We start from the raw sequence: 26,971 nt of genomic DNA, 5'->3' as shown, positions 1-26,971 counted from the left end.
AAAATTTTGTATTTAAAAATAGCGAATTGCGGTAAATTGTAGATACTCACTGAGCGCTCCGTAGCCAAAAGTGTGGAACAGCGGAACGACGTCCTCCACCCGTGGCGAATTGGACAACGTGAGGCCAATGTACACGATTTCACTGAACACGTGGTAGCAGATGCCCAGTACAGACAGAACCAGCATCACCTTTTGCTGCATGAATTCCGATGCATTATTCGCCGGGTTAAACGACAACCCTATGAAGCGCATACAAAATTTACCTAAACGCAAAGACTTATCAATCTCTCTCTCCGCTTGCTCTAGCCCTGATCCCGACATGATCGCTTCAAATAACCATAAATGAAACCACATCAATATATATATACCGACAACTTAACAAATCCAGTGCTAAAAGGGCGGACCACATGAATTTTAAATGGAAAACTTTATAACTCAGATGTCTAACTGACAAGAACTGACTAACTGCTTTACACCCTATACTTACAACTCGAAGGGAATAAAACTGACGTACAAACTAATGGCTGTTTTTAAATGTTTTAATAAGAATTAAAGTTTTCGAGGCCGTTTTTAATGAAATCTGGTTAAGGGAATTAAATATAATATGGTACCTACTGGATATCCAATCGGTACTGATTGCAGAAAATATGTTGATCTACTGTTTTTCTTTGGGGGTCTGAGAAGATCTAGTTGTTAGAGTTTATAAGTCTTCAAGATCTCTTCAAAGCATTAAAACTTATTTAATGTGTCAATTGCTTAAACCGTTCTTTAAAATCACAGAGAGATTCGGTTTAAAGATACTTTATTCTCAAAAAAAGACATACAGTCACTTACATGAGAAGAGAACTTATAATTTAACTTAATAACTAAGTTATTTATGCAGTGTCGTACGCACCGCCATACTAAATAGATTTCGCTCAATAGGTATAACTGCTTAGATCAGAAACCACCGCGCGAAAAACATCACAAAAACCACATAGTCATTTATTTATTTTGTGAAATATGCTGAGCTAGTTTGCGTTTGAATATGTTGAAAGAATTACTATTCGAAATTAAATCAAAATAAGGTTAACATTCTTGATCGTTTACAATGGGTAAGTAGTAGAAATCCATTTATAAAAGCTGTACCTTTTAAATTCTATAGTGTCCTATTTAGTGATGGACAATTGATATACAGATTGGTGTTTGATCAAATGTAGCGATAGCATTGCAGCTGTTTATTGCAGGTTGAGTGGACGTGCGTCTTTCACACGCGGCTTGCATGTTCATTACTAAAGTACATGCACATTGGTGTAATTTTACTGCTAGTTACTTTACAACTCTATTCACTAAGATTAAGTGTAGGTGCCAACAATGCATATAAAACGCGGTCCGAGATGAGCAGCTAAGGATACAATCAGCTCCGACTGTAAAACTTTAACACTCCGCGAAGTCGACAAGAAATGAATTTCATACGATATGGGTCGACGTCAAATATGTATTAAGATCTCCATTTCAATTAATATTACTTTTAGTCAGGTTAAATGAACAGCCTTCTTGAACTAGTAGTGATGGCCTCAGAATCTGGAGGTCCGGGTTCGATTCCCGATGGGGACATTGTCGAAATCACTTTGTGAGAATGTCCCTTGTTTAGTAAGAACATTACAGGCTTGAATCACCTGATTGTCCGAGAAAGTAAGATGATTCCGTGCTTCGGAAGGCACGCTAAGCTGTTGGTCCCGGTCTATTAGCCATAAAATAGCTCCACCACTCCGCAGTGGAGCAACGTATGCTCCATACCCCCTCCGGTAAATAAACATGTCTAACTTAGCGGTTATGAATGGATTTTAGGGCTATGTCTCACCAGAACACCATGGTTGCGCACCATCAGCACGAAAATAATCGGGACTCGGTTGTCGTCAACAAATTGGTTGGCAACTAGGTGGGGTGTCCTTCATTACTGCATACATTTTGTTAGTGGTGCAACCGTGGTATGTATGAATATACGTACCATGGTATCATAGCGAAATAAGGCTGTTAAAACTTAGCTTCTTTGGGTAAAGCCCATTTATGGGCCTGGCAGAAGAAAATATGTTCTGGTGTGTCGTCGCCTTAACTTGTTAGCTACATTGCGCCGGACATACGTCGCTTGTTTACAATCACTGCCTACTAATTACACGAATACGTGTTTTTATTGTAACCATGTGAGAACCACCATTGTGTTTGTTGTAGCTTTGGAACGGCCACACTCCATTGAGTTATGAAAAATGCCAGTGATAATCTGAACTGTTTTGTTATGCTTCCAACAAAAAAGCACAATGAAAGTCCATGCACTTGATCGCTTTTCAATAGCCGCGGGTATCTTTGTTGTAAGTATTTCTTTTTGTTTTAATTTTCCTTTTTACTTAATAGGCGGCCATCGACACGAATTAGAGTGATTTAAGATTTTTCTGGTAGAGAGCGCGGTGTTTCGCCAAATTTAGCACGCGGCCCGAGCGCCGTGGCGGGCTTTACAGTTCTCCACCGTTACGCGACGATTAGGCTGCGCACGCGCCGCGCCGCCGTCCTCCAGCGCTTGCAACGCCCATGCACTTGTCATCATCATAACTGCTCATGAGCATAAGCCGTTCATTTTTCTCTCTCTGAGAGTTGTCGCAAATGTTTTAGCCGCGCGAGTTTCAATTACATCGTGATCGAAATAGCAGATAAGTACATAGAATCATTTTTCGTGTCTCATCTCGCAGGTGTTAATGTAATTCAATTAGCAGATTTAATCAAGTCAGCGATGTCGGCACGTCACTCCATCGAATTTTGGGCGGTATGACGGCGGGTGTTATTGACGGAACGTGCTTTCTGATGTAGAAATTAATAATCTGCAACTACTTATAAGCGAAGTAAAAGTGCTAAGTATTATCAGCGTTCGGAGAGCGACCCAGATCTATTATATCGATGAGCGGTCGAGTGGCAGCAGAGGCAAAAACTTCCGAATCAACTGCAAATAATAGGTGCGAAAACGAAGTGAAACAGACAGATAGGCGGGCGGCGAGCAATCATGCGCCAGCGCACGACCTCGCCATGACACTCGCCATAATGTTCGTTTTGTAATGGATTAAGTGGTCACAACATTAGCACAATAACCCACATCGTGTACTTACATTAAAACCATTCAGAAAATTACTTCCACGGCACAATTCAAAAAACTGATACGCTCTTAATGTGACTTACTTACTTTGTTTCACGACTAGGCATTCTTGTGTGAATGACAATGACTTGGCAGAATGGACATGTGATTGTGGGGTTCTAATCATTAATTTTATTCCAGCCGCACCGTGTTCCAAGTGAGATATTCAGTTACCAGCAGGTGAGAGAAAGATTAATGTATTGAGTTACTGATTTGTAAATAAAAACTGAACAAAATGAAACCTAGGGGCTATACGTGTTCAAGTCGTTGCAATTTATTCTGCAGGCTAACGCTTGTCGGGAATTACATCAATGATGTATCTAGTTAGTAATCTCTTCAAGCATAATTTATTTATAAGCTGCAAATATTGCTCCATTACCTGCACACACTAGATGACATTTTATTACTTTTAACACGTAACTCAAGGGGAGATAAATGGCCTACCTGTTTGTTATAAATCATGAAGTCATATCGTCTCAGTGTCGCGTTTTCTTGGTTTGTTTCTTGTCTGGCTCCGAAAGCTCATTACTTTGCAAAGACAAGATGTTATTTTGTTAAACCGACGCCCGCGGCGCAATACATCACGGGCGCCGAGTAATTGAATCTTGCTCAAATAAAACTAGCCAGAGATGCCGTGTGCAATGTAATTTAAGATTTTCATCGCGTAGATAATGAGCGGCAATGCGAATCAACACATTAACTTTCACTGTTGTTACGACGTCTCAATGTTGGCCTTAAAGCCTCCTTTGGGAAACCGCAGGAAGTGAGATCAAAAAGCTCGTCTTTGTCTAACATTTGTTTTTATTGCTAGCAAAAGCCATTAAAGTGATACGGCGCGAAACGAAACTATTACTCTATTATCCTATTAGTTCACGGTGTTCTTTGCACAGTAGCGTTTTCATTAAAATGTTGTTGGCCTAGGTTTAAGGAGTCGTAGTTTCTTCTGGCAATGTTTGCTGTAGGTATGGTATGTAGTGTCATCTCCTCTGCGGGAACTTGAATCCGTTTCGCATTAGGCTTCATGTATAGTTGATGTTAGAAAGAAAATAGTTTCCCACATAAAGATATGCTTTGTTCCGCATTATTCATCTAGTCGTTCACACGTTGCTTGTGTGTGCGAGGACTGTTATGTACATAAAGAGTGTCTCGCTACACTTACGGAATTTGCAGGTACTTACTTCATTCACGATCGCTATGGCGTTCAGTTTTTTCGCCAACCTTTCTTACTCGTGGCGATAATTACTTCGCATGTCTCCATAACGCTGATAGTAAATTGAAACTTCAAATGAATTTCGATGGTTCCTTCTCACGGTTTCGCCATTAATAGGTAATAGCGTAATATCAATTGAAATGAAATTACGAGTAAGTATACACTTTTGTTTGAAACTATCATTGTATTAGACTATCATTGTATTGTATCATTGTATTAGGTTAATAAAGAAACAATGGGTTGGATCAGATGGAATGGATAGATTCTCCTTAAAATAGGTACCTAAGTAGTTATATTTTGTGTTGTAAAAATCTAAAACCTGACTTCGGTAAAATTGCGCTTTAAGAAGTCTGAAACAAAAAAAATATTTCTCCAAAATACTTATAAACAAAGAATTATACGTTTAAGTAAATTATATTAAGATAGCTTATTTTTGATCACTAAAGCTTAAAAACTAGATATTAATTATTCCTTAAATTAATAGACAATTTATTTATTTTATATACTTACCTAACAAATTTAATAGGTCGATATTTATTCAATATCTAGTGATGTTATGAAGGTAGCCGTGATCGTATCCTCAGAGGACAGATTGGAGATAAAAGCTAATGTCTAAGTGTTTATGACCTCTAGAGGACGCTACATTGAATTTAGTGTAACATCACATAGGCTAATCAAGACGCTTCTAGTGACTGTTATTTGTTAAATTCTGATAAGTGGTTTAAAACTTAAAGGTAATGGACGTCTATAAATAGCGGTCAATCGCATAACCCATCTTTTTGATTCACCGTGGTCGGGTAAACTTATGTGGTATTAAGATGGTTTCTTATTTCCTTAATGTTGCTTGTGGTAGGACGAGGCGGGGGCCTGTGTAGGTCGGGACCGATGGCGCAGTCCGATGCCATTCCGAGTGCCGTTGTCCTGTCGCCCCGTTCAGGCTAAGCTAAGGTTTGCGAGCGTTAGCGTTGGCAAATTGCAGTGTTCAGCTTGGGGCGCTTTATTGAAAATTCGATCTATCTGTTACAGCGAGAAGGGTTTATTAGCGGGTCGAGTATGAGTCTTGCGGCGGCGTGGTAGAGTCGGGAGTGGCGCGCAGCCGGCGCCCGCGCGAGCCCGTTATCCGGCGTCAGGTTACGGTCACGTCTATATAAGACCGCGGCGTCTTCTTCACCATTTCATTCCGTTTGAGACGCCTGGACGACTGTCTGTCCGGCGATCAGGCCCGCGCCGGCGCCCGCGATACTCTCGTACTCTCGTCTTCGTCACCCTCACCCTCCGTACTCTCCACCCTCTCGTGAGGCTCCAGTGCTCGCGTTGTGCTGTATCCGGACCAGGTTCAGTTTCGTGTAAACTGTTGAACATTTCTCGTGAATTAGTTGTAAAAGAAGTTGCAGCAGAACTCAGGTATATTATGTGCTAACTATTTCTAATTTATGAAAAGTAGTTTAGGAGTATTTACAAGTACTGTAATGCATGCATTAATTACTAATTGTATGAAGTTACTTTGGGTAAAGTAGCTTAAAAGTTTACCTTGAATAAACTTTCTAACTTTTGCATTATAACTTTCCTAACTTCACGCTGTATCCTTTGCGAGGTAACTCTTAAAGCAAACTTATTATGACCGTAGATTAACACTTTTTCAACATAAGTTATCAGGTTTGAAACTTTACTAACTATAATGTATTAAATACATATTATGGGAAAATTTTAGATTATTATGTGCATTAAATTACAATAATAGTAAAATTATTTTTTAAATCGAATTAATTTACTTTTTAACTATACATCTAGTTTATGGTTTGCTTATAAGCAAAAGAAACACATCTACCGATCAACTGATAGTAATGACAGGATGTTATGATTAATATGCATGTTAGATTACCGCATATCTTAGCAGATTACCATATTTTAATACATTATTTGCGTTGGGTAATATTTATTCTAGTCTCGCTGGGGTATGGCGATGACAACGCCATTGTCTGAGTGGTCAACCACCTCCAATTAACAACTTGCTTAGAACAACTATTCTTGGACATGTAACGGAAACACTTTATTATTTATTGTGATAATTTTTTGTAAAAACTCGACAACATAGGAATTACATTTATTCAAAACAATGCATAATTACTCAGAAACATATTTTTAGGAAAACATTTTATGTGGGTAGTTGAAAAAAAAGTAAGTACTTTGAAAAATGTCTAGTAAAGTTGAATTCTATAATTACATGGCTTGCTGGGTCAGCACGGCAAATGATACTAGCCTTTAGGGTGATTAACCTACCTTCAACTCGGTACAGTCGCGTCGAGAAAACACTCTTGTACCCTACCGCTTAGAAAGTACGGTTTAAACGTGGTAAACGAAGGAGGAGTGCCGGCGAACCCTAAGATACCTCCGCGATGCATTGGTGCAGTAACTCTTACATTTTCTAAATTACCCCCGATGCCATAAGTTTTATTCGCACGGTGCCCACGTAGCCAATGCGATGGCTAGGCAAACCCACGTCATTGGTACGAAGATGATAAAATGATTGCCGTCATTACGGCTGAATTACGGAGACTGCCTCCTCCATTATATGCACTCGCGTGAGATACTCGCGCCCACTGTTGTGGTCTCTAGCTTTTTGTTCCAACCTAAACGGACTGCCAATTATATTTCAAATCAGGGAGCGCCGGCGCTGCGCTTAAATATGTACTCGGAGGACCTTCCATACTTAAACTACTATTTGAAACAATAAAGCCACGAGTTGAATCTACTTATTTCTATAACTAGCTTCGTTGTTTAAACCTAGATATTATCTTGCCGCGGCCTAGGGCACATTCCCTATCTAAACTTGTTATGACATCGAGTTGATTTACGGTCTACAACGGAGGCTTCAAATAAAACGGACACGCTTTTGAAACCAGTCCTATTCTATGCCATACACGTATTTCTTTGTATTATTCTAATGGTCATTTAATGCGTATTAATTAGCTTTCGATAGATTAAAGACATTGGAAACTAAACACACTATTCCCGGCCTAAGCCTTGTTGGAAACTGGTTCTAAGGCGCCGTGGCTGCAGGATACTCGTTATTAAAAATTTAATATCCCTCAGCTTTACAGACTAGTCCTGCAGTTTTATGCAACCTAAGCCAGAAAAGGATTTAAAATTACTACCCTGAATAATTACAAGTCTTGAATACGAAGAATTGCAAATGGAAGCGCCTTTTTTCTCGTGCCATTCAAAAGAATATTACTTGCAGTAGGAGTGCATAAATAATAAAAGCTTGTAAAAATTGACGTTCAACTTCAGAAGTTACAACTAAATCGACTGACGTTTATTATGCTCCATTATGTGAAAGGTAGAACGGTAGAGGTGGAATAAAAATAATTATACTATAATTTTAGAACATCTTCAACAGCTCCAACAAACTCTATGGTAGGGAGAAAATATGTAGAGACCCTATTGAAATTCCGAACATAATTTTATAAAATCACGGTAGGTATTACTTTTCAATGAACAGTCAGGTTGTAAGCTTTTGTAGCGTAGTGTTTAGTTACGCCATAATATTATTTGCTTGCTTATTGCTATATGTTAAGTAGGACCAGTACTATATAATTAAACGCTAGTCTCTTTTGAATAAAAAAAAATACAGAGGAAGTATAAAATGAAATATAAAATTGTATATCTTTTATAATAATCACTTTGATCTTATCTTCCTAATTACCAAGTATAGATTTCTTCCAAGTAGTGGATGCTATCGGAAGAACGCTTAAGTCTTGTTAAAAAACTAATGTAAACTTTATAGAATAGAATAGAAACTACACTTATTTACTTTAGTGTTATTTGGATTTAGAATAATCGTTATAAATGTTAGTAAGGAAATTATAAAGAAAAAAGGAAGTTCGAAATTGCTATTAGTTATATCATACTATTGTCACAGATATATACTTACATCTATATAATACATCTATATATATAGTACATGTAATAAGAGTTCTCTAAGATAAGGAAATAGTCGGACGGGATTTATAGAAACACGAAAACGCTTAGAAATTCACGCCTATCGGGGTAAGCTGACTAAGGAATTATAATATTTTCTTAAATTCTAAAATACTTACTCTTTTTTTTAAAGCACCAGAAAGTGCTATAAAAATAATAAAAATATCTAAAAACATCTATTTTATAGCACTAGGATCTATGATACAAAATCGCGGGCGGTCCCTATAGTTGAGTAATAAAACTGTAAATCGCAGATTTTAAATTAACCAGTTTTTAGCGTTGTTGGACGCGAATAATTGGTAATAATAAGAGGAGCGCGAAACAAGATCAATGGCCGAATGGGTCGCGATGACGCAGTAGATTTAAAAAAAGGACAAAATCCATGGAATCCATGGATTGGTACCGTATACTTGCTCCAACATTCTATTGCTGAGTCTATAAGTAAGGAAATTTGCATATTATGTTATGTATTAAGTAACTATTGTATGTAACACGAGGTTAGGTCACTTATTAAACTCTAGATTCCTACAACAAGACTATTTTCAATCGACAATCCGAAAAATGTTATAAAAGTAATGTGTCAATAAAATAAAATCTCACAAAAGTCAAAAAGTTTAAATTCATTTCAAGAGACCTAACTGTAACCGTCTTCCACTGCGGATGTTGACAGCGAAAAAAATATGTTAATGATAACCACATACGTATAGTAACCTTACGAGATTTTGCCGTCAAGTGCACACGGCCTTGACCGGGTGTGCCTGCCCCGCCCGGCCCGCCCAATTCACATATGAATACCTAATTGATTATGAATCACCCAATATGCGATTATGCATTAACAACTTCGCGGTTTTTTTTCTTTACACTCAATTATAGATTACCATCGATAGTATTGAATACGGAATGTTTTAGGTTAAATGTTAGAAAATAAACTTATCTGTCTTCTAATCTTTATACTTTTTCGAGGTAGTCGTAAAGATGGCGCGCGATTAGTTCGAGCTTCTTTTTGTGACAAAATGTTTTTTACGAATGTATTTTTTTTAAATGCCGTTTGTATACTCTGGCAAAGATCTTCAGAAATTCTTTAAAAGTTATTTGGATACTTACTGAATGGTATCGCGGCGTGCACTGTATTTTATTTGGTTTGCGAATAAGGGCATCGAGATAGTGTTTAAAATACTCGTAAAAAGTATCTAGAAAGACACATACTTTCTATTTTTGTTCCGTATGAGGGTACACGTATTCTGTTTCATTTTACTACTATAAAATTAGCATATCCGTCACTATAATTTTCTTAATCTATCAATGGAGAGATAGATGAGATGGCGACTCTATGACCCTTCCCGGACCTACCAGTTCTTGCGTCAATAAGGTCTTCGCTCTCATAGTTTGTTTTTACCAACAAATTGTTTAAAAGATTAATTGCTCGTTGTGTTATTCACGTTCATCATAGTTGATTGATTGATGAGCTATCGCGAATAGTCGTCAGATTCGTTCAGATGCCGACAGCGCTGTCATAATATCACTCTGCGATTGCGGGTACCAAGCGGGAGTAACCAGTGTCGCTTTTTATGGTAGGTGCTACTAAAGTTTTACATACATAATCTTAGCCCGGTCTATCAATCTCTGTCAATTAAATAAGCACGTCTTATTACACTTTATCTTCTAAGTCAAAGGAAAATGTTCAATTTTTTAGACATGAGATCCTACGATTAGTAACTCCGGGATCGCATCAAGAAGCTGAAATCACTTCAAATTGACACATTATTTTTCTCATACTTTTTTTCCACATATTTTACACACATTCTTCTTTACGATGTGAGACTATTCGAATAACTAACAATACGACACTAAATAATACAACATTCTACCACATTTTTTGCATTACGATTGCCCGTTCAAAGCTCAAAGCTAAGATTTTGTGACATAATGAAACCAATGAAGGTAACATATACTTCAATAGTATGAAACACGATTTTTATGGTCGTCTCTCGACGTTCTGTTCCGGAACAAACTCTTTTAAGCAATGACGCCTTTACCCATCACTGCCACGTTTAAAGTTATTCTAATGATAAAGGGTATTTAAACCTTTGAATGTCATCGATAAAGTGGTGCTCCGCTTAAGCTTTTTGAAACGAATATTATGCATTATCTTTGATAGACACTCACCATAAACAATACTGTAAGTGGAATAATCATCAAAGTTTTATATATTTAATAGTTAGTGTACCTACCTATACACTCGTGTTCATAATCTCCATGGAATAGGTAGTAAGTACCATAAAACATCAAATCTATATCGTAACCAATTATTCGTTTGTTGACATGTAATATATAGGATACGTGTACGTATAGACAAATATATTTACATAGCTTTATAGTCATATGTTATCAACCTAAAGCTCATAAATACATCTATAACGTTATACCAGACTACGTGATCCCTGTCAGTTTCTAGGACATAAATTACACTTTAAATACACAATTATACCGAACATGATTCAACGACTAGTTAATGTCAGTCTTTATTTTAAACCAGTAAAGAGTCAGTTAATATTTACATGTGATTATCATATATACTTTATGACAAAGTTCGCAGATAAAAATTCACTTTTAATAGGTACTAATGAGATAATAATATACGACGATATCGTTTTACTTACCTCGTTTTGAGTTCGTGGTAGAATACTTTAAGTTACTCTTTTACTCGTACTCTTTATGCCATTTTAATTGTAAACGTAATTATATCATAAAAGAAAAACCTAAGTAGAATCTTTTATGCTGATTATATTCTTAAGAACATACCTACGCACTAAGTGATTGTGGGGGTTGGTAATGTAATGCTAAATAATTATGAAACTACGAAAAGCAAAATTCCTTTCTAGGGCCTTGAAAGCCTGCCTGCCCTAAAAGTATACCTAACGTTTGTAGGTACGATATTTAAGTCTTGTTCGCGTTATTAAATTTGAAGAAAGTGCCTGAGACTTATCTTCGCGACGCTTGTTTATTAAATCTTTGCTGATGGTCAAGGTAGCGATTAGGTGTGACATGCGATTTCTAAATCGGTTAGTGACAGCGACATATTGTATCGGCGTGGTTGGGTGTAATTGCCGGTATGCACCGTGCGCGTACATAGGCCCCACTACTTTCCCCTCGACCTACTGCCCTCTCTGCGCTGCGCCCGCGCCGACCCACAAGCCTCGTACGATTCCGTAATGTCTCGCATTTTATTTGATTTTTGCCGAGGCTCATTACACCTCTCACATACAGTTATATAAAATAATAATACATCTCGTATCGAACACTCACGCCATAATTGATTGTAAGTACCGATTGTGATTGGGATTGTGTCCTCTAACATGATGGACTAATGTTATGGGCGATAGGCTGATCCCTTATCACCATAAGGTTCATCATATCCATCTTTGGACTTCGTATCAACAGTGGCTGCAAGTTGTCTTTGATTACTTGTGGCTCTGCCCACCCCATTAGGGATTACGGGCGTGAGTTTATGTATGTATGTATGTAAGTACCGATTACTGTACCGAATTGGTCTAAACTCGCCAGCTTTTGATAAAAGTGCACAAAAACCTTCATTTGCTTTTGTACGTGATCGAAAATTGCTCATGTTTCAGACAAAAATAACGTTAGAAAGTATGTTGTGGGATTAATATTTGCTTGAAAAAGTGCCATGTAATGTACCTTTCTTATTTTCCTTGTTTTATGAAGAAGTAATGTTCGACACCTACGTGCAGAGGTCGAATGTAATTTAAATATTTATGGACGTTCACACACGAATACAAATTACGTGTAAAGTAGCTAGTAAAATAAATGAACACAGAAACCGGGAAATATTAGATTAGGACAGTCATTTAGTGAGGAGCGGTAACATCGTGAGGCAATGACGGCAAAAATTTGTGCACAATGGGGAGCTTTTTTACTTGCGGAGATGTTATTCAGATGAGCGGCGGCGTGCGGCGCTCACGTGCGCGGCGCGGGCGCACCGCCGAATGTGATCTAATAACCGTGTAATTCAATCACGCTTCTCTTGCCCGCCACTGGACCGCTAACAGGAAAAAATGGTTTATTTTCCCGCTACGATAAACAAAACTGCATCCGCAACGTTAGTATGATGGATTGCTTTTTACTATATTGCTATTTCGTGTTTAGTAATAATAATAAAAATGATTACCGTTCTTGTTGTCGTAATAATATAATAACATTACGTTTAATTTTATTTGTATGTTATTGTGGTATTTTCAATTTAGGTACCTATTTACTTACAGGTTTAAGTATATTATTTAAACATGTTTGTTTGCAGTATAATTTTCAGCTAAACTTAAGTAAAACTGTCTATCTAATATTCTTCGTGCGTGCTTCTTTGCTTTGCAAATGGATATTAGCGAAGAGTGCGGATACAATAACCGAAGAGTATGTCAGTGGAGTATGTTGGAGCAGTGGCGGTGGTAAAACTGTAGAAAGCACTCCAATCAAATTTCCCCAGCAGTCACTGCTAGAGTAATGAAATATTGTTTACGACGCAAATAAATTCACTATTTACGCATGCTAAGTCCTAACTAACTGGAAGACCTACGGTATAACTGTACAAATCCGGTGCATGAATGTTTAATGCATTTATTTATGTGCTGTCTCCGTTGTCTTCGCTTAAAGAAGCGACGAGAACATTATCGTTTGCATCAGCCGACCTCGCTCGTGCAACTACAGTTAGACGAAATTTTTGACATTCCGCCCGATTCGGCCGACGACATAAGAGCCCGTGAAGTACTTACGTCAAAACGCATGCGCGTGGGCGTCGCCCGTTACGTATGGTGCTTTATTTGTTCGCATTAAGCAAATAGGTGCAACATCTTCTTTGTAAAAACAAGAGGTTGTTTACAAGCAACGCTTTGACCGTTTCACAGGGAAACAAAAACTTGGCGAATGTAACTTTCACTGACAGTTTAGATCACGTAGTTAGGAGAGGCAGGGGCGCATTGTGGAGTACAATGGATTTACCACTGGCGGGTCCAGGTTCTGCGCGTGCGCCGTGCTCGCACGTCTGCCGCGACCCACTAAAATTGTGAATAAGCGAGAAAGTCCGCACTCCTCACGCGTCGACATTACTTCCGGTGAGGCAATAAACATTATTAGGCCATAAAAAGTTTTACATGTCTGTTTTAATCCGATACTGGGTCAGTAGTATCGAGGTGTTTTTATCGGAGCAATTCTTGACCGCGAGTGCCTTTGCTTTTATTTGCAAAGAAAGTTAAAAGCCATTCGATCGGCTGTATCAATGTTTCGAAGTTAATGCAAATTGTGCTTTTAAGCTTATATTACGGCTATTTCCTGGTGCGTGTTTATTAGTAATGAGCATTAAGTGCGTTTCAATGCGATCAGTGTCACAATATGTAGGGTAGTGTGACGCTCGTGTGAGCGCATGCGGGAGAGGCGTTGGTGCATCGCGTATGAGAACGATGTCGGTACATTGACGCGTGACGTTCAGCCCTCGGATTCCATCGGCTGGGTGCTCTGCGGCAGGTGAACGTGACTGCCAATTGGCGTTAGCGACTCACAATAGTCAAGTTGAATCTCCTTTGAGTTTGGCAGAAACAACAAAACTCTATGGTATGTGTATGTAGTCTTTTAAGACTACTGTTATATCAATTTCGATCAACAAACGCTTTCTGACCATGTATAATAATGCTACCTTATTTATGGTATCTGTACAGTCATGAGCAATATCATGTACCTACTTTAGAACCCTGTCGCACTATCATATTTGACATTTAATGAGACTTACGGTTCAACTTGTTAAAAAAGTTAATGTGACATGGTACTAAAGTGTATACATATTAATGCTCGTGACCGTACGGTCTTACTGTACAGTAAGACTGTATGGAAAATATTTGTACTTTAAAGCTAGAAGCGCCCTATTCTAGGGACTTATGTCTATCACTTTAGAAGTCCTCAGACCGAAGCAGGTAGACCGTGAAAGTCGACGACTTCAGCCATCCGGAACTTCTCACACTACAAACTCACCGTGATACCTGTCACATTTATCAACAATAGTAACTAGGAATATTCTGCTTTGAACTTTTTGTCATCAGTCGTAGAAAAAAAATATTATTTGATCACTTCCAGACGCTACAAAAACGATATACCTTATCGTAATTCGCTATCCAGTTGCTATCAATCGCTCTATGCGAAGAGGACACAGATTACTCATACATGTTTACCGAGCCACGATGTCCGCTTAAGAACACGTTTACCCCAATAGTTATTTCATACTTGTTTGAAAAGTAAAGTCAACGTAACGCTATATTTTAACTGTACTGTAATAAGCGTAGAGAAATATTTGTCATGAAGTACGTACAATTTAATTTAAATGATTCCGCTTTGGATTCGGATATTATCGGAATTTGCCCTTTTCAGAATAAAGTATAGATCCCTTGAAAGTGTATAAATGTAATTGATTGTTAAAAAATTACAATAGTCGGATGATACATGTACTTTGAGCAGTTATAAATACGCCAATATTGCAGTGCGATCAGATCAAACTGCATTTGTTAAAGTGAACTCGCTATTAAAGGCAACTACGACTATCATAAAATTCAATGGGCATGCTCGTTACAATAATTAAGATATTATTGAAAATGTTATTGAATTGCGTAGTAGATACAAGCGATGCGCATGTTTTAATCTGCAAACAATATAAAACGTAGGAAAGAGGCTCAACGCTGAAGTCATTATTATGTCATTATTAGGTACACTCAGCTAGATCGGTAGCTGTGTTCAAACGCGTTTATATCCGGTCAAGTGCACGGAGGTACAATTATTACACAGCCAAATCGGGTTTGATGTATGTTGACATTGACATCTGTATCACGTATGATAATCGTCGTAATGCTTGTTGATGGGCCGAGTCCGGTGATGTAACAGATAATAGCCGTGTTTGTTTTGTTTGAGATGCAAATAAGGTGGAACCGGTGACGGGTGTCCGTTATGCTTTTGTTTCGTCTCACCGGCGCGGCGCGGCATCGGCCGCGAGCGGTCGCGAAGTGTTATTGCCAATACTATATTAGATACGGATATCTAGAACGTGTAACAAGTTTTTAAACAGGTGTTGCTGATAAAATAGCACACGGTGTTCGCTAAATAGCTGTCAAATGTAGTGAATGAATAAGACACGTTGTCTGCTTTCATTCATTGAGTCCAATTAATAACAGTTTTACATCGTGACCGTCATTGTTTCTGTCGATAAACAAAACGGTAGACAATAAAAAACTTAGATTAATGTTTATGGAGCTGTGAGTTATAAATCTGTAAGACGTATAACACTAAGCGGGGGAATTTACAGTCGGTGTTGGATGAAGTAGTCCTGTCCGCGGTTGGGTCTAGTCGTTGTTTATTTTTTATTGCATAATAATTGTGTGGACGTCGTGCGCGTCGGTCGGCGACCTCGGACCCCCCTCCCTCTGCTATTGGGATTGCCTCACTGATCCCGCTTCCGCCCTTCACTATCCTAACTAGGATACGCTCAACCTACATTGTTCGACTTTCAAATCTTGACAAAAACCCTGTCGATCAAATATTTTCTTTGTAAAGGACGTCTGGGTACAGTCACGAGCAATATAATGTACCCACTTTAGGACTCTGTCGCACTAATAAATATATTTAAAATATATTTGACATATAGTGAGACTTGCAGTTCAATTTGTCAAAAAAGTTAATGTGATATGGTACCAAAGTGTATACATACCTATTAATGCTCGTACACGTTACGTCTGGAAGTACGTGAAAAGCTTCTAAAGATACATTGTTGTTAGTTGATTGAACTTTTTATTATTATCTCATGTCCAATGAAAGTTTAAAACGTCTATAGTCTATAAACATTATGTGTAAATTAACATACCTACTTAGTTTACAATTTCACTACTCTCTTTACTAAGAATTGGGTATTCTAAGGATGGAAGTACTAATACTTTACTAATAAGTAACTTTGACAAGAGTTCTTATTAATAGTCTCTTGTCTATGTGATCCTGGTACTAGTGACCGTGGCTGCGAACGGTTGGGAGCTAAGGCTAAGTCGTTCTCAAGAGGAGACAATGAGACGACATTATCCACGCAGTCAACGGTCGCGCTGTTCTCAACAGTCACGCTTTGCCAACTCATTTTTGGACATTTTTTAGACGAACGCCACTCTCTATAGCACGAATTTGTCGTACAATTGAATTTTTGGAGCAGTTTCGAAATTGTATTAGTAAATGGTAGAGTCCGTTAGCTCCCTAGGCTTACATAGGTGGGGTTCAGTGTTACTGAAATTGAAATGTACTCGTAGATAGCTGCTTCTGTGTATTGAAATTCCATCCGAGGTAAAATGTTCATAGCTTAAACACAGATTCAAGTTCGCATTATAAATGTGCATTATAATATCGGAAATAATAATACTTAAGTTTCGTACTATTTATAAAATTGAGCATTGTTCTCCGCATTTATTGGTGAAATCTTTGTTTATTTTTAATTCGAGTCTAGATGCGGAATTGCCAAATTGCACACAAACTTTCTATCATTGTGTTGTGGAATCAATAAAAATAGACACGTAAACTTGGGGAGATTTTATAGAAAGTAAGAGTATTAAATAGCGATTTTAGTTGAAATAGAAAGCTTTAAAACTTTTTATAATTTTACTGTGAAGCGCGGTCTACGCAACGCGCATGCGTACTTTAGACATCAACGCGTTACTTGCTACGCGCACAATACACACTTTACCTATATGTGGGTCGCAATATTCTAACTTTCATAATCCTGTTACCTACATTTTGCCATCTTTGTAGATACTATTGTTTGTCTTTGAAAGAAGACTTTCTCACAGCTTCTTATTCTTACTGTAGTCGCGTATAAGTATAAAAACGTAGCATTTTAAACGACCAGATCCGACTTAGCGTTCCAAAAAAGCAGGAAACCTTATAAGGAAAATGGGGTATCGTTAACCTACTGCAGCTTACTATTGTGTTACATACCTATCTACATCTAATTTGCAATTATAGGCGTAAAATTTGGTATAATAGCGTATCGAGGCGTGTCGTCGCCAGTTGTTTGCAAAAAGAATGCTAACGGACCACTTCCATGTTGGACGGTTTATTGGCGGCAGATAAGATCGCGGGGAAAAAGCGCGGCATCATGATAATAATCACACCAATGTCGGTCACTCTCATACGAAAAGCTGAAACCGCTAGAGTTTAGTATTTCGTCGTATGATAACGACTTTGTGGCCGCTGTACAGCCGCTCTATGTGCGTGAGACCTCACTGATAATGCTGATTATTTACTAGATCAGCAAGTTACCTTTTTATTAACTTAACTGCCATGTCGCTTTAGATTATTCAGATATTTACCGCGAGCGCAGCTCGGAATGCTTTATATTAATTAAATTATTGCCTCTGGAATATGAAGAATGCAACAAGTATTCATTAATTAAGTAACATTATTTTTAAACAGCTCGTAACCAAATAAAAGCGTGTGAAGAGGCTGATTGCATAAAGGCAGTGACTTCATTGACTTTTTGGAACAAAGAAAAATCCGTTACACATTCTCAGAGAAGCAATTATAGCACTTAATTCCCGTCTAGATTGAACTAATAGAATAAGAATACTGCTTCGACTTTGAAACGGTTGTTTAAACTCTCATTACAATGTAGAATACACTTACAGTTTTCATTAACAATATGGAATTATTTGATATATAATATTATTTTTTATTTTGTTAAGGAACTTATTTGTATTACGTTACGTTTATGACGGTTGGTGGTGATCACAATCTGCGACCTGTCACAGGTAATAAAAATACATGTTAAGTTGACCTGATTCACTGACATAACATACGTACGAAACTACCATTGATCTAATTGTTGTAGAGCCGGAAAATTATTATTTATATTACTTTCATCGTCATCATCAATTTAAGAGCCACGCTCTTGGTGCAGCATTTTCTATGCTACTTGTTTAGGGAAAAATAGGGCAGTGGTTTCCCTCTTGCCTTCCGCCCCGCAGTACTCTGTCTGACGCAAGTGGGATGGCGCCCAGAGTAGTATATTACTACATAAAATAAAAAAAATCATTTAAATAATATAAAGCAATTAGACCACCTAGCTAGGAACATTATTGTTAGAATATGTGTAAGTACTATGTAAACAGAAACCATGCCAAGGGACGCACCATTAGCTACTCTGTCCAGGGAGTATTGCGAAGCATGTAGGCTTAGCAGTCACCACTGGCGCGTGCGCTTCTAAACGCTCCCCGTTCTTAGAACTGTGGTTTCATTAAAAGCAATGCAAGCCGCTGTGACATTAAACAACCACGTAGTAGGTAACTGTTGTTAATGGCGTATAAAAGAAGTTTATATCACATGATCTTATCACCGTTCCAGCTACGTTTATTCGAGTGTAGATCATTCCTATGCACTCAGTTGGTGGTGTGTACGGTGCATTATGATGGCGTTGTTGAGTCATTTACGTACGCGTAATGTGTTATAAAACAGGTGTTATGAAAATGGGATACAATGCGTTATATTTTATGGCGCCGGTGCTGGTAAAGGGGATAACAAATACAGAACTTTACTAATGTATACAGATACTATCGCTCAAGGTAATTTCTTCACTTAAACACTGCTGAACTGCCAGTTTGTACTTTTATGATATTTATATATACATACCTACGTATTTTTGTCTATTTATTTGTAAAAATGTACAGTTTAGATTGGTTTAGACCTCAGGTTTACACACTGACATTGTCAACTACAGAAACTTAATACAAAATAATGTTTAAATGAAACATAATTTAAGTTTTTCACCAAGACACACAGTCAGCGCAAACTGGCATCTCTTCGCAGAACTTGGGAGGTTAATTCTATAGAGTGATCATAAACATGGCATAACATTTAAGGTAGTAGAATTCATTACATTTAAGAATAAAAATCAAATAAATTTATTGCCAGTAACAATTTACATTTACTAGGTAATTATGAATATTATCCCCTCCGGTTGATTGAGGGGAGGCCTGTGCCCAGCAGTGGGACGTATATAGGCCGTTTATGTTATGAATATTACGAATATCAAATTATTTATTGATCGCTCTCTGTTATAAAACTAACTTAAAGATATTTGCTCTATGTATACTTGCAAGCTTTGCAGAACTCTTTAGTACTGAAAGTGGTTAGAGTTAGTATCATAACTTGAAGCAAGTAATACAAAAAAACAATTTATTAAAGAATGACTGTATAGGAACTACTTTCCCATGAATCTTTTATTGGAATATGACAATTGACGCCGACTTAGCCCCCGAAGGATGTAATATGCGATACCGGGGAACCAATTACTCTAGTCATAGAGAGCCAATCAGCTCATGGGAGCAAACACTTCACCTCCCCGATAGCGACAAACGTTGAGCCACGGCAGTTTGACGGAGAAGGTCTTTCTTTAACAATGAATAGGATTTACTTTTACAGTTTCTCTAATGATACATATTTTATGACCCATAGATAATAGTATAATTTCGTTACCGTACCAGGGAGGTCTACATTTCTCACGGAGACGGCGCCAGCGCATGTTTTATACCAGCTTTATAGCAACGCGGGAATGAATTCATTAAGCTAACGGTCGCTATAACACTGCTTTTAATTAGATAAAAGCAAATACGCATCCCGTGTATAACGAACGGCATTTCGGTGAAAAGTGAAATATGTGAGAAAATTATAAAGATTGTTTCACGACTACGTTGGAGGATTTCGTTTCATAATTGAATGTTTATTTGGAGTGATTAAATAACATATTTTTTGTTATCTTCTCCCTCTAGTGACAAAAGAGATTTTAATTTTATTTTCTCTTTGGGGAATACTGGCCGAAATGTCAATAAATTTATTGTTAAAAGCCGTAATGTTATGAAAAAATAATGTTTTTATTTTTTATTATAGCCGCAAACGTCATTCGATTTTTTTGTCAGCTACGGCCAGGGTTAATTGTTATGAGGAATGAATTAAAACTTTTTCTGATAGAACTTTCATTGCAACTTAATTTGAGTGAAGTTTTCTTTTGAATAATAAAGATTATTTTTTCATTGCCAGTGTAAGAATCACGACTAGGTTTCATCCTTACTTATTCTTTATTTTTCTACTCGACAACTCCATTTGAAATAGTGTCGGGAGTAACTTTGTACGCTGTTCTAAATAAGGTGTTACTAGTCCAGGTAGAGTGTGCAGCAGTAGTCTGGCAATTATATCGGCATAATTGACGTAATGGACACAACCCGACGTGACTGGTACATTCAAGTGGCTCCACGCAGGAAATGTCTTGTTCCTATTTTATTTATCAACTAACTATGAATACTTACGTATTTTTTCCATTTTGCCACTTTAAATGCTAAGTTCATTATATAGAAACAGCAGTAGTAGTTAGAAAATAATCCAACAACAAGCTATTTTTTCTATTTTCGATTAGGCTCTTTAAAATACGATGTCATATTTTAGAATAGGCTGAAGATCGGAAGGCTTTAATTAAAAGCTAGATAATTATCACGTACCCACCTTAGAACCTGGTCGCATAACATATATAGTTGATGTGACATAGTACTAATGTGTAAGTACACATATTTAATGTGCGTCATAAAAATAAAAACAAATAACTTATCGACTTATCGGTTTGAGCTTCACAGTACGCGGGAGTTTGCACATTTATTTAAATTAACAAAAGCATAGCATCAAAGTATAAAAATAGCAAAGCGGAACTCATCCATAAAGTATCTATCAATTCAAGCGTAGTTTAATATTTTGAAAAGCCACGATTTGCTATGTCAATGCTCTTTGAAATTATGAGTAAGGTTTCTGGTAAGGTACACACTGTGCACGTGTACTGCGGTCGTGCTTAAAGTTTCAAAACTTTGCTGGACGAATTGAACAAAGACTGACTTTGAATTCTAGTGTAACGTGACGTCATTGTGCTTATTATACTACAACAGATATGGCAGTTTCGCTAAAAGTTGAAGAAAAACCCGCTCACTGGAGTAAAAAGGTAAATAACGAGCCTTGTATGGAACAACGTAGGCGGAATAAAGGCAAATAAGTGAAGAAATGAACTCGTTATGTGTGTAATGTTACGCTCTGTGGGCAGAGAGCTCCCAGCGTGGGTATAATGCCGATTTGGAGTTACTAAAAACGGTTTTCGTGACGTTCGCTCGCGGTTTTCCGATAATTTGGTCCGAGGCCCGTTATTTCCCTAGTAGGTGTAGAACAAGGTCGCTCGCGCGCCGCTTGCCGAGGACTGAGGAGGGAGACCATTAGCTGCCGGGAGACTCATGAACCATGTCCAGCGACTTTTTCATTCATTTATACCGACTGTTCTTTGTTACTTTCTCGCGTTTGTTAAAGTGGAAACGTTTGATCGCGATACGATTGGTAATTTACAATGTAGAATTAGGTGTTCCCTTTATGCGCCGTTTAGTTGGTCGTTCGCAGCGCTCGCTGCATGGTAACATAGTGAATGTTTCACTATTTACCCGGCTTGTTTGCTCTACAATGTTCATTATGGTGCTCTCAAAGGTTATTGACCAACTTTACTAAGTGCATTTTTAAGAACACAAGTATGGTACGATGCATGTTTAACTTCAAATCTCGATTTTTGTTCTGTTGCATAACATTTCCGTAAACTCAGTTTATGTTAAACATGTTTCACGTTCGTAACTGTAGATATGAAGTTAAATGAAACGCACATAATGAAGATAAATTATAATATTCTTTGCTTTTCATTTGTCTGTTGGAAGAAAAATAGTTAAAGTAATGCTTTAACGAGTTAGCTGCGTTAGCGCACGTACTCCAGGCATGTGTGCAACGTCTTAATCTTAAGGATAAATGCTTTAAAACAGACAGCAGTCGAGAAAGCGATTCAGATAAATGCGTGTATAGGCAATTTGCATGTTGGAAGGATGGCGGCGGCGCGGCGCTAGAGAGGCGGCGCGGGCGGCTGGAGGCTAGAGTCGGGTCGGGATGGCCGGGAGAGCAGGAGGTGAGCGGGAGCGCTCGGAAGACGGCGGAATGTGCGCGCAAGGTCATTGCGCCCGCCGCGGTCATGCACATGCACCTCCCTCACCTCGCCGCACCCTCGCCCCGCCCCACGCCCGCGCCCGCGACCACCACATTGTCTAGCGCGATCAGCTGCGGATAAAGGGGAAGCGACCGAGCCAAAAGGCGATAGGAACCATTTCAATGCGAATTCATCTTTTATTTTTCCATTTAACCCGTCCGCTCTCAAGCAATGCACGAGCGCCGGCGGCGATATTGTTCCTTGCTCTAACGCCATTTTCTAAGGTCCGACACGAAGAAAAAGACGAACCCGAACTCAGTCTTGGTTTATTTAAGTTGCCGACTCTGACTAGCGTTTATCCCTCGCCATATCTACCCGGCACCGCCTCCGTCGTACTGCAATTTACTTCTCAAGTTTCTACTCGTGAAGATTAATATTGAAACATCAAGTTTATAGCACGATTTAAATGGTCATAAATACGCACTTTCACACCAGACCGTTATAATTTTTCCTACTAACGACGGAATTAACGGCGACCATGTGGTAAGGTTAACGCGCCAAAACCACATTTTAAAATGTAATAAATTGAGAAGATTACGACTGATTTGCAAAAACTGTTCACCACATCGATATAAACTGGCACGACATGTGACAAATTAATTCGCGCATTCCGTTATCATGTCTCATAATGTCCCATGTTTTGGCTTCTAATCTTGCTTTATGGTAATGTGATAGGTGTCTTCATTCGGAAGAATCTCATTTATTTATACAACTCAGTTATTTTATTGAAAAAAAGAATATCAAGGTAGGTAGAAATAAAGTTTTGTAGAATTTGTGTTTGTGTGCAATCGGAGAGAGTGACCAGCGTGTTTGTTTGTGGGTGTCCAAAAAATGGCAATATCAGTGGGGCGAGTAGCTGGCGCCAGCAGTGGCACGACTAGATTACTTCCACACGAACTCGTCCGCGACAGCCGGTTGCAATTTCGCTATGAATATTGATGCGCTCACTTGTTTTTTTCGATTTATTCGTTCAAATATTTGGTTTACAAACGATTTTATTTGACCACACTATTGAGAGCAGTAGAAAGTAATGTCAAATCGTTTGCACCAATTGCTATTCGTATCGATGCTGAATGTCAATATCGCTAGCCTGCTTAATGCTTACTTTTAACGGTTGTTGGTGCGGTATTGTGAATTATGTAAACCACTAAGGTGCTCTGCTACGGTGTTTAGAGGATAGAATTTTTTTTTTAAATCATCTGTTTTTGTTACAGGATTGGGTATCCGAGTCCGCATTGACTCAAAATTCACACTACATTGCCAGGTACGAATCGTTTTTATTCATTTATATGTTTAAATATTAATTTATATGTGGAACACGGTTAGTTTTTGTGAAGAAATGTAATCAGTTCCGTTTATTGGTTTCTGAATATTTGAAAAAAATTAAAAGCACAAATAATAATAATATTTTTAATAATAATGTATTTATTATCAAGAATTTGTACAGATGTGCAATTAAGTTAAGTGCCTATATAGAAGGTGTACAAATTATTTGTTGAACTCTGATCTCCAAACTAAGCTTATAGGCCTGTGTCTTGGGGATCAGCGTTCGGCCAGGCAGAGATTGAAGTCTGACGGAGCTGGAAAATATTCTGCTACAATTTGCATCTCAGCAATGTATACAATTATACATAAATACGTATAGATACAGAGGCGCATACCTACCATGATTAGAGAGTTGTGTGCGGTAGTTGACACGAGTGCAATAATAGCGAGTCCGTGGGACCACGGTGAACTCTGCCCGGCACCCTTTTTGTTCTGTCGAACGTTCGACTTGTGCTCGAGCGCGACCAATTGCGTGTCTGTGATTAGTTCTAGCTATTCTAAGTTCCTAGTCGTCAATAACCAACAGCAGTACGGAACTCCACTTTTTTGTGGAGCTACCAAGCCGTTACTTTTGGTTATCAACGCTTCAGAGGTGACAATATGCCTTAGCGTGCTAAGTTCACGGATGTATTTACAAATAGCTTTTTCAATTCTGGAAAGTACGAACCCGATTTTTGTTCTCAAAAGCTGAAGCAATTTTTTTTAATTTCGCCCTGAATTCATGGTACACTTTTGAGTTTACTTCGTCGATGCCTCATTATATAACAGATAATTTAATATAGCTTGACAGTTTCTTGTTGAATAAAACGGTTCAAACGGGACGGAATGCTTCGTGCTAAGATGTTGAGGGAACGTTAAATTGAACGTTACACGGCGGCTCTACATAGGAGTGACAACTTCGCATTGAAATGTTTCTTGCTATTTCTTTCGTTGATATGATCACAGGAAGATTATCATAAGCGTATTGCAGATATTGTGCTTGTCACGGATTGTCCCTATTACTTATATTTATTAAGACGTGTCTGCTAAAACACAGCTGCGTCTTTCCACCTTTATCAATATTGCTATCTCGAATCGTTTGTAACAAAAATGCTACTTAATTACCTACTTTTTATTTTAGCTAATGTTGACCAAATCTGTCAGTAATCAAACACGCCATCTCGTCATACGATTCATAGCACCATTTATGTTCTTATATGGACTTTAACAGTCAACTTCTAAGTAATGGAAGATGCAATCAGTATGATGTGAAGGGTAATTAAGTAGGGTTGTACCGTACGTCGTGGTCGCCTTGATCAAATAACCAGGTGTAAGATGTGGTTGAGTCGGTGGCATTTCTCACATTTCTCCACGCTTCCTCGTTGCTCTCATGTCTGTTAGGGTAATTTATAAAGCTCTAAACGTGTAACAAGAACAACGCGGGCTTATGTTACAGCCAGTAAACCTGGCGATTTCCGAGAACGATGTTTTTTCAAGGAGTAGAAAAAACTGTGTGACGTTTCTTCACTAAAAAATCCTGTAACGGAACTTAAAAGAAAAGAGGATTTTGAAATCAACTTGACCGATTTTTTTTCGATATTAACTTTATTAATACGCGTATTTATTTATCAGGAAATCGTGAATAAAGAAAGTACATTCCATATGTGACCTAAATTGCGAAACTGAACCAAAATGAATTTCAATGGAAAGTATTTAAATAGCTTCATTAGATGTTTGGGTCTGCTGAAATGCATGAGCAGCTTTAGTAGTTGTAATATACACAGCTTTTTGAGATTTCCTTCTCGTATTAATTACCAATTCACAATATTATATTCCCAACATATGCAACATAAAGTTTTTATGATTCATTAATATAGGAAATACCCAGTGAAACTTGTTGACATGCGAATGATGCTTAGAGTTCTTGTGGATTAAAGTCACGTACTTATAGGCTATAATCTGAGGGTAAATTATGATTGGCCGTAATACTCGGTGGCCGGCTTTCCTCCGTGAATTCATGAGTGTTGAATTTTCTATCAAAGGCTGCGAATTTCAATGAAATATTAGTTCGAGGCCACCCAACTTGATCGCTGACTCAGAGAAGTATCGTTTTCCAAGTTTGTTGTTTTATCGTATAAGGAGTGTCTTCGGTTCTTTAGCTCGCTTATTCTTCTTTTTTCCGATTCAAATTGGGTTGCATTTTGTAGTTTTTTTCTTTGTTAGGCTGAATTTACCACATCGGAACACACGCAATTTCGGTGGCGTTAGTGTATTAAACACTTGGAAAATACATGGCGCTATTTTTTGTAGGCCATAATCGTGCCTATCATGTCTCTTCTGAGTAAGGCTTTGCATGCTACTTGGTAGATTTCATTTGTAGATGTTGTTAAACTTTATTGTTTTTAGCTGCGATTTATGGTAGTCTGAAACAGCCACTGATATGTGGGAACACAATTCTGATTTAACGGCTAAGGTCGTAAAATTTGCATATTATGTTATAGCGATTTCTACAAGTGAAATTGTATTGGTTACTTATTTCGTTTATAATAGTAACTATGCTTGAAGACACACCCGTCCGATCATGACCTATGCAGGGGTAGTTTTCGCTCATGCGAGTCCCTCTCAAATCCATCGTCTATAGGTAATACAAAATCGTTTCATGCGGAAAGCCACGGGAGCTCCGTGGTTCCTTCGCAATGAAAATCTGCACATTGATCTAGGTCTGCCAACCATTGCCCAATGGCTCAAATTAGCTTCCAAACGTTTTTTCGATTCTGCTCCGCACCACCCAAATCCCCTGGTAGTTGCGGCTTCCGAATACATCCCGCTTAGGGACGGTACTGAAAAGTATCGGCGTCCGAAGGACGTAATATACGATCCCGATGACCCGATTACTCTAGCCATAGAGGCAGCCAATCAGCTCGCGACACCAAACACTTCAGGACCCCGATACCGACCCCGCCGGCGTGGTCGACGATTTCCCCCATTCAGCGCTTATCGCTATCGACCCACTAGGGTCGATTAATTCTTTCAAATATTTTTCCTCTCAGACGACGCCCTGAGCCGAGGTTCGCGCCCAACTGGGCACCCTCAGGCCTGTTGTCTTAAACGTTGTACCGGGTGAGAGCCTTCAGCGCTCCCCATTTGTCCGGCCAAGTAGTTAATGCCATCTGCGGCAAATCTACAATAA

General features: G+C 38.3%; 2 protein-coding genes across 3 annotated transcripts in view; one reads left to right on the top strand and one right to left on the bottom strand.

Annotated features, from left to right (window-relative positions):
- LOC126382278 (odorant receptor 85c-like) overlaps positions 1-321 on the bottom strand; it is a 33,117-nt gene extending 32,796 nt beyond the window's left edge. Inside the window, exon 1 of the mRNA XM_050032092.1 lies at positions 51-321. Within this exon, the coding sequence (XP_049888049.1) occupies positions 51-321 (271 nt within the window). The remainder of the gene's footprint in view (positions 1-50) is intronic.
- Positions 322-5,569: 5,248 nt separating this feature from the next.
- The window catches only part of LOC126381758 (uncharacterized), a 60,809-nt gene continuing 39,407 nt past the window's right edge, over positions 5,570-26,971 (top strand). The window contains exons 1-2 of one of the 2 annotated variants that reach the window (XM_050031228.1): positions 5,570-5,774; positions 23,691-23,740. The gene's annotated coding sequence lies outside the window, so the exon portion shown is untranslated. The remainder of the gene's footprint in view (positions 5,775-23,690; positions 23,741-26,971) is intronic. The other variant, XM_050031229.1, reaches the window with a different exon arrangement.

The sequence above is a fragment of the Pectinophora gossypiella genome, chromosome 3 (assembly GCF_024362695.1).
Source record: "Pectinophora gossypiella chromosome 3, ilPecGoss1.1, whole genome shotgun sequence".
Taxonomy (NCBI): Eukaryota; Metazoa; Arthropoda; class Insecta; order Lepidoptera; family Gelechiidae; genus Pectinophora; species Pectinophora gossypiella.
Note: the sequence above shows the minus strand (reverse complement) of the source record. Positions and strands in the feature narration are given on the sequence as shown.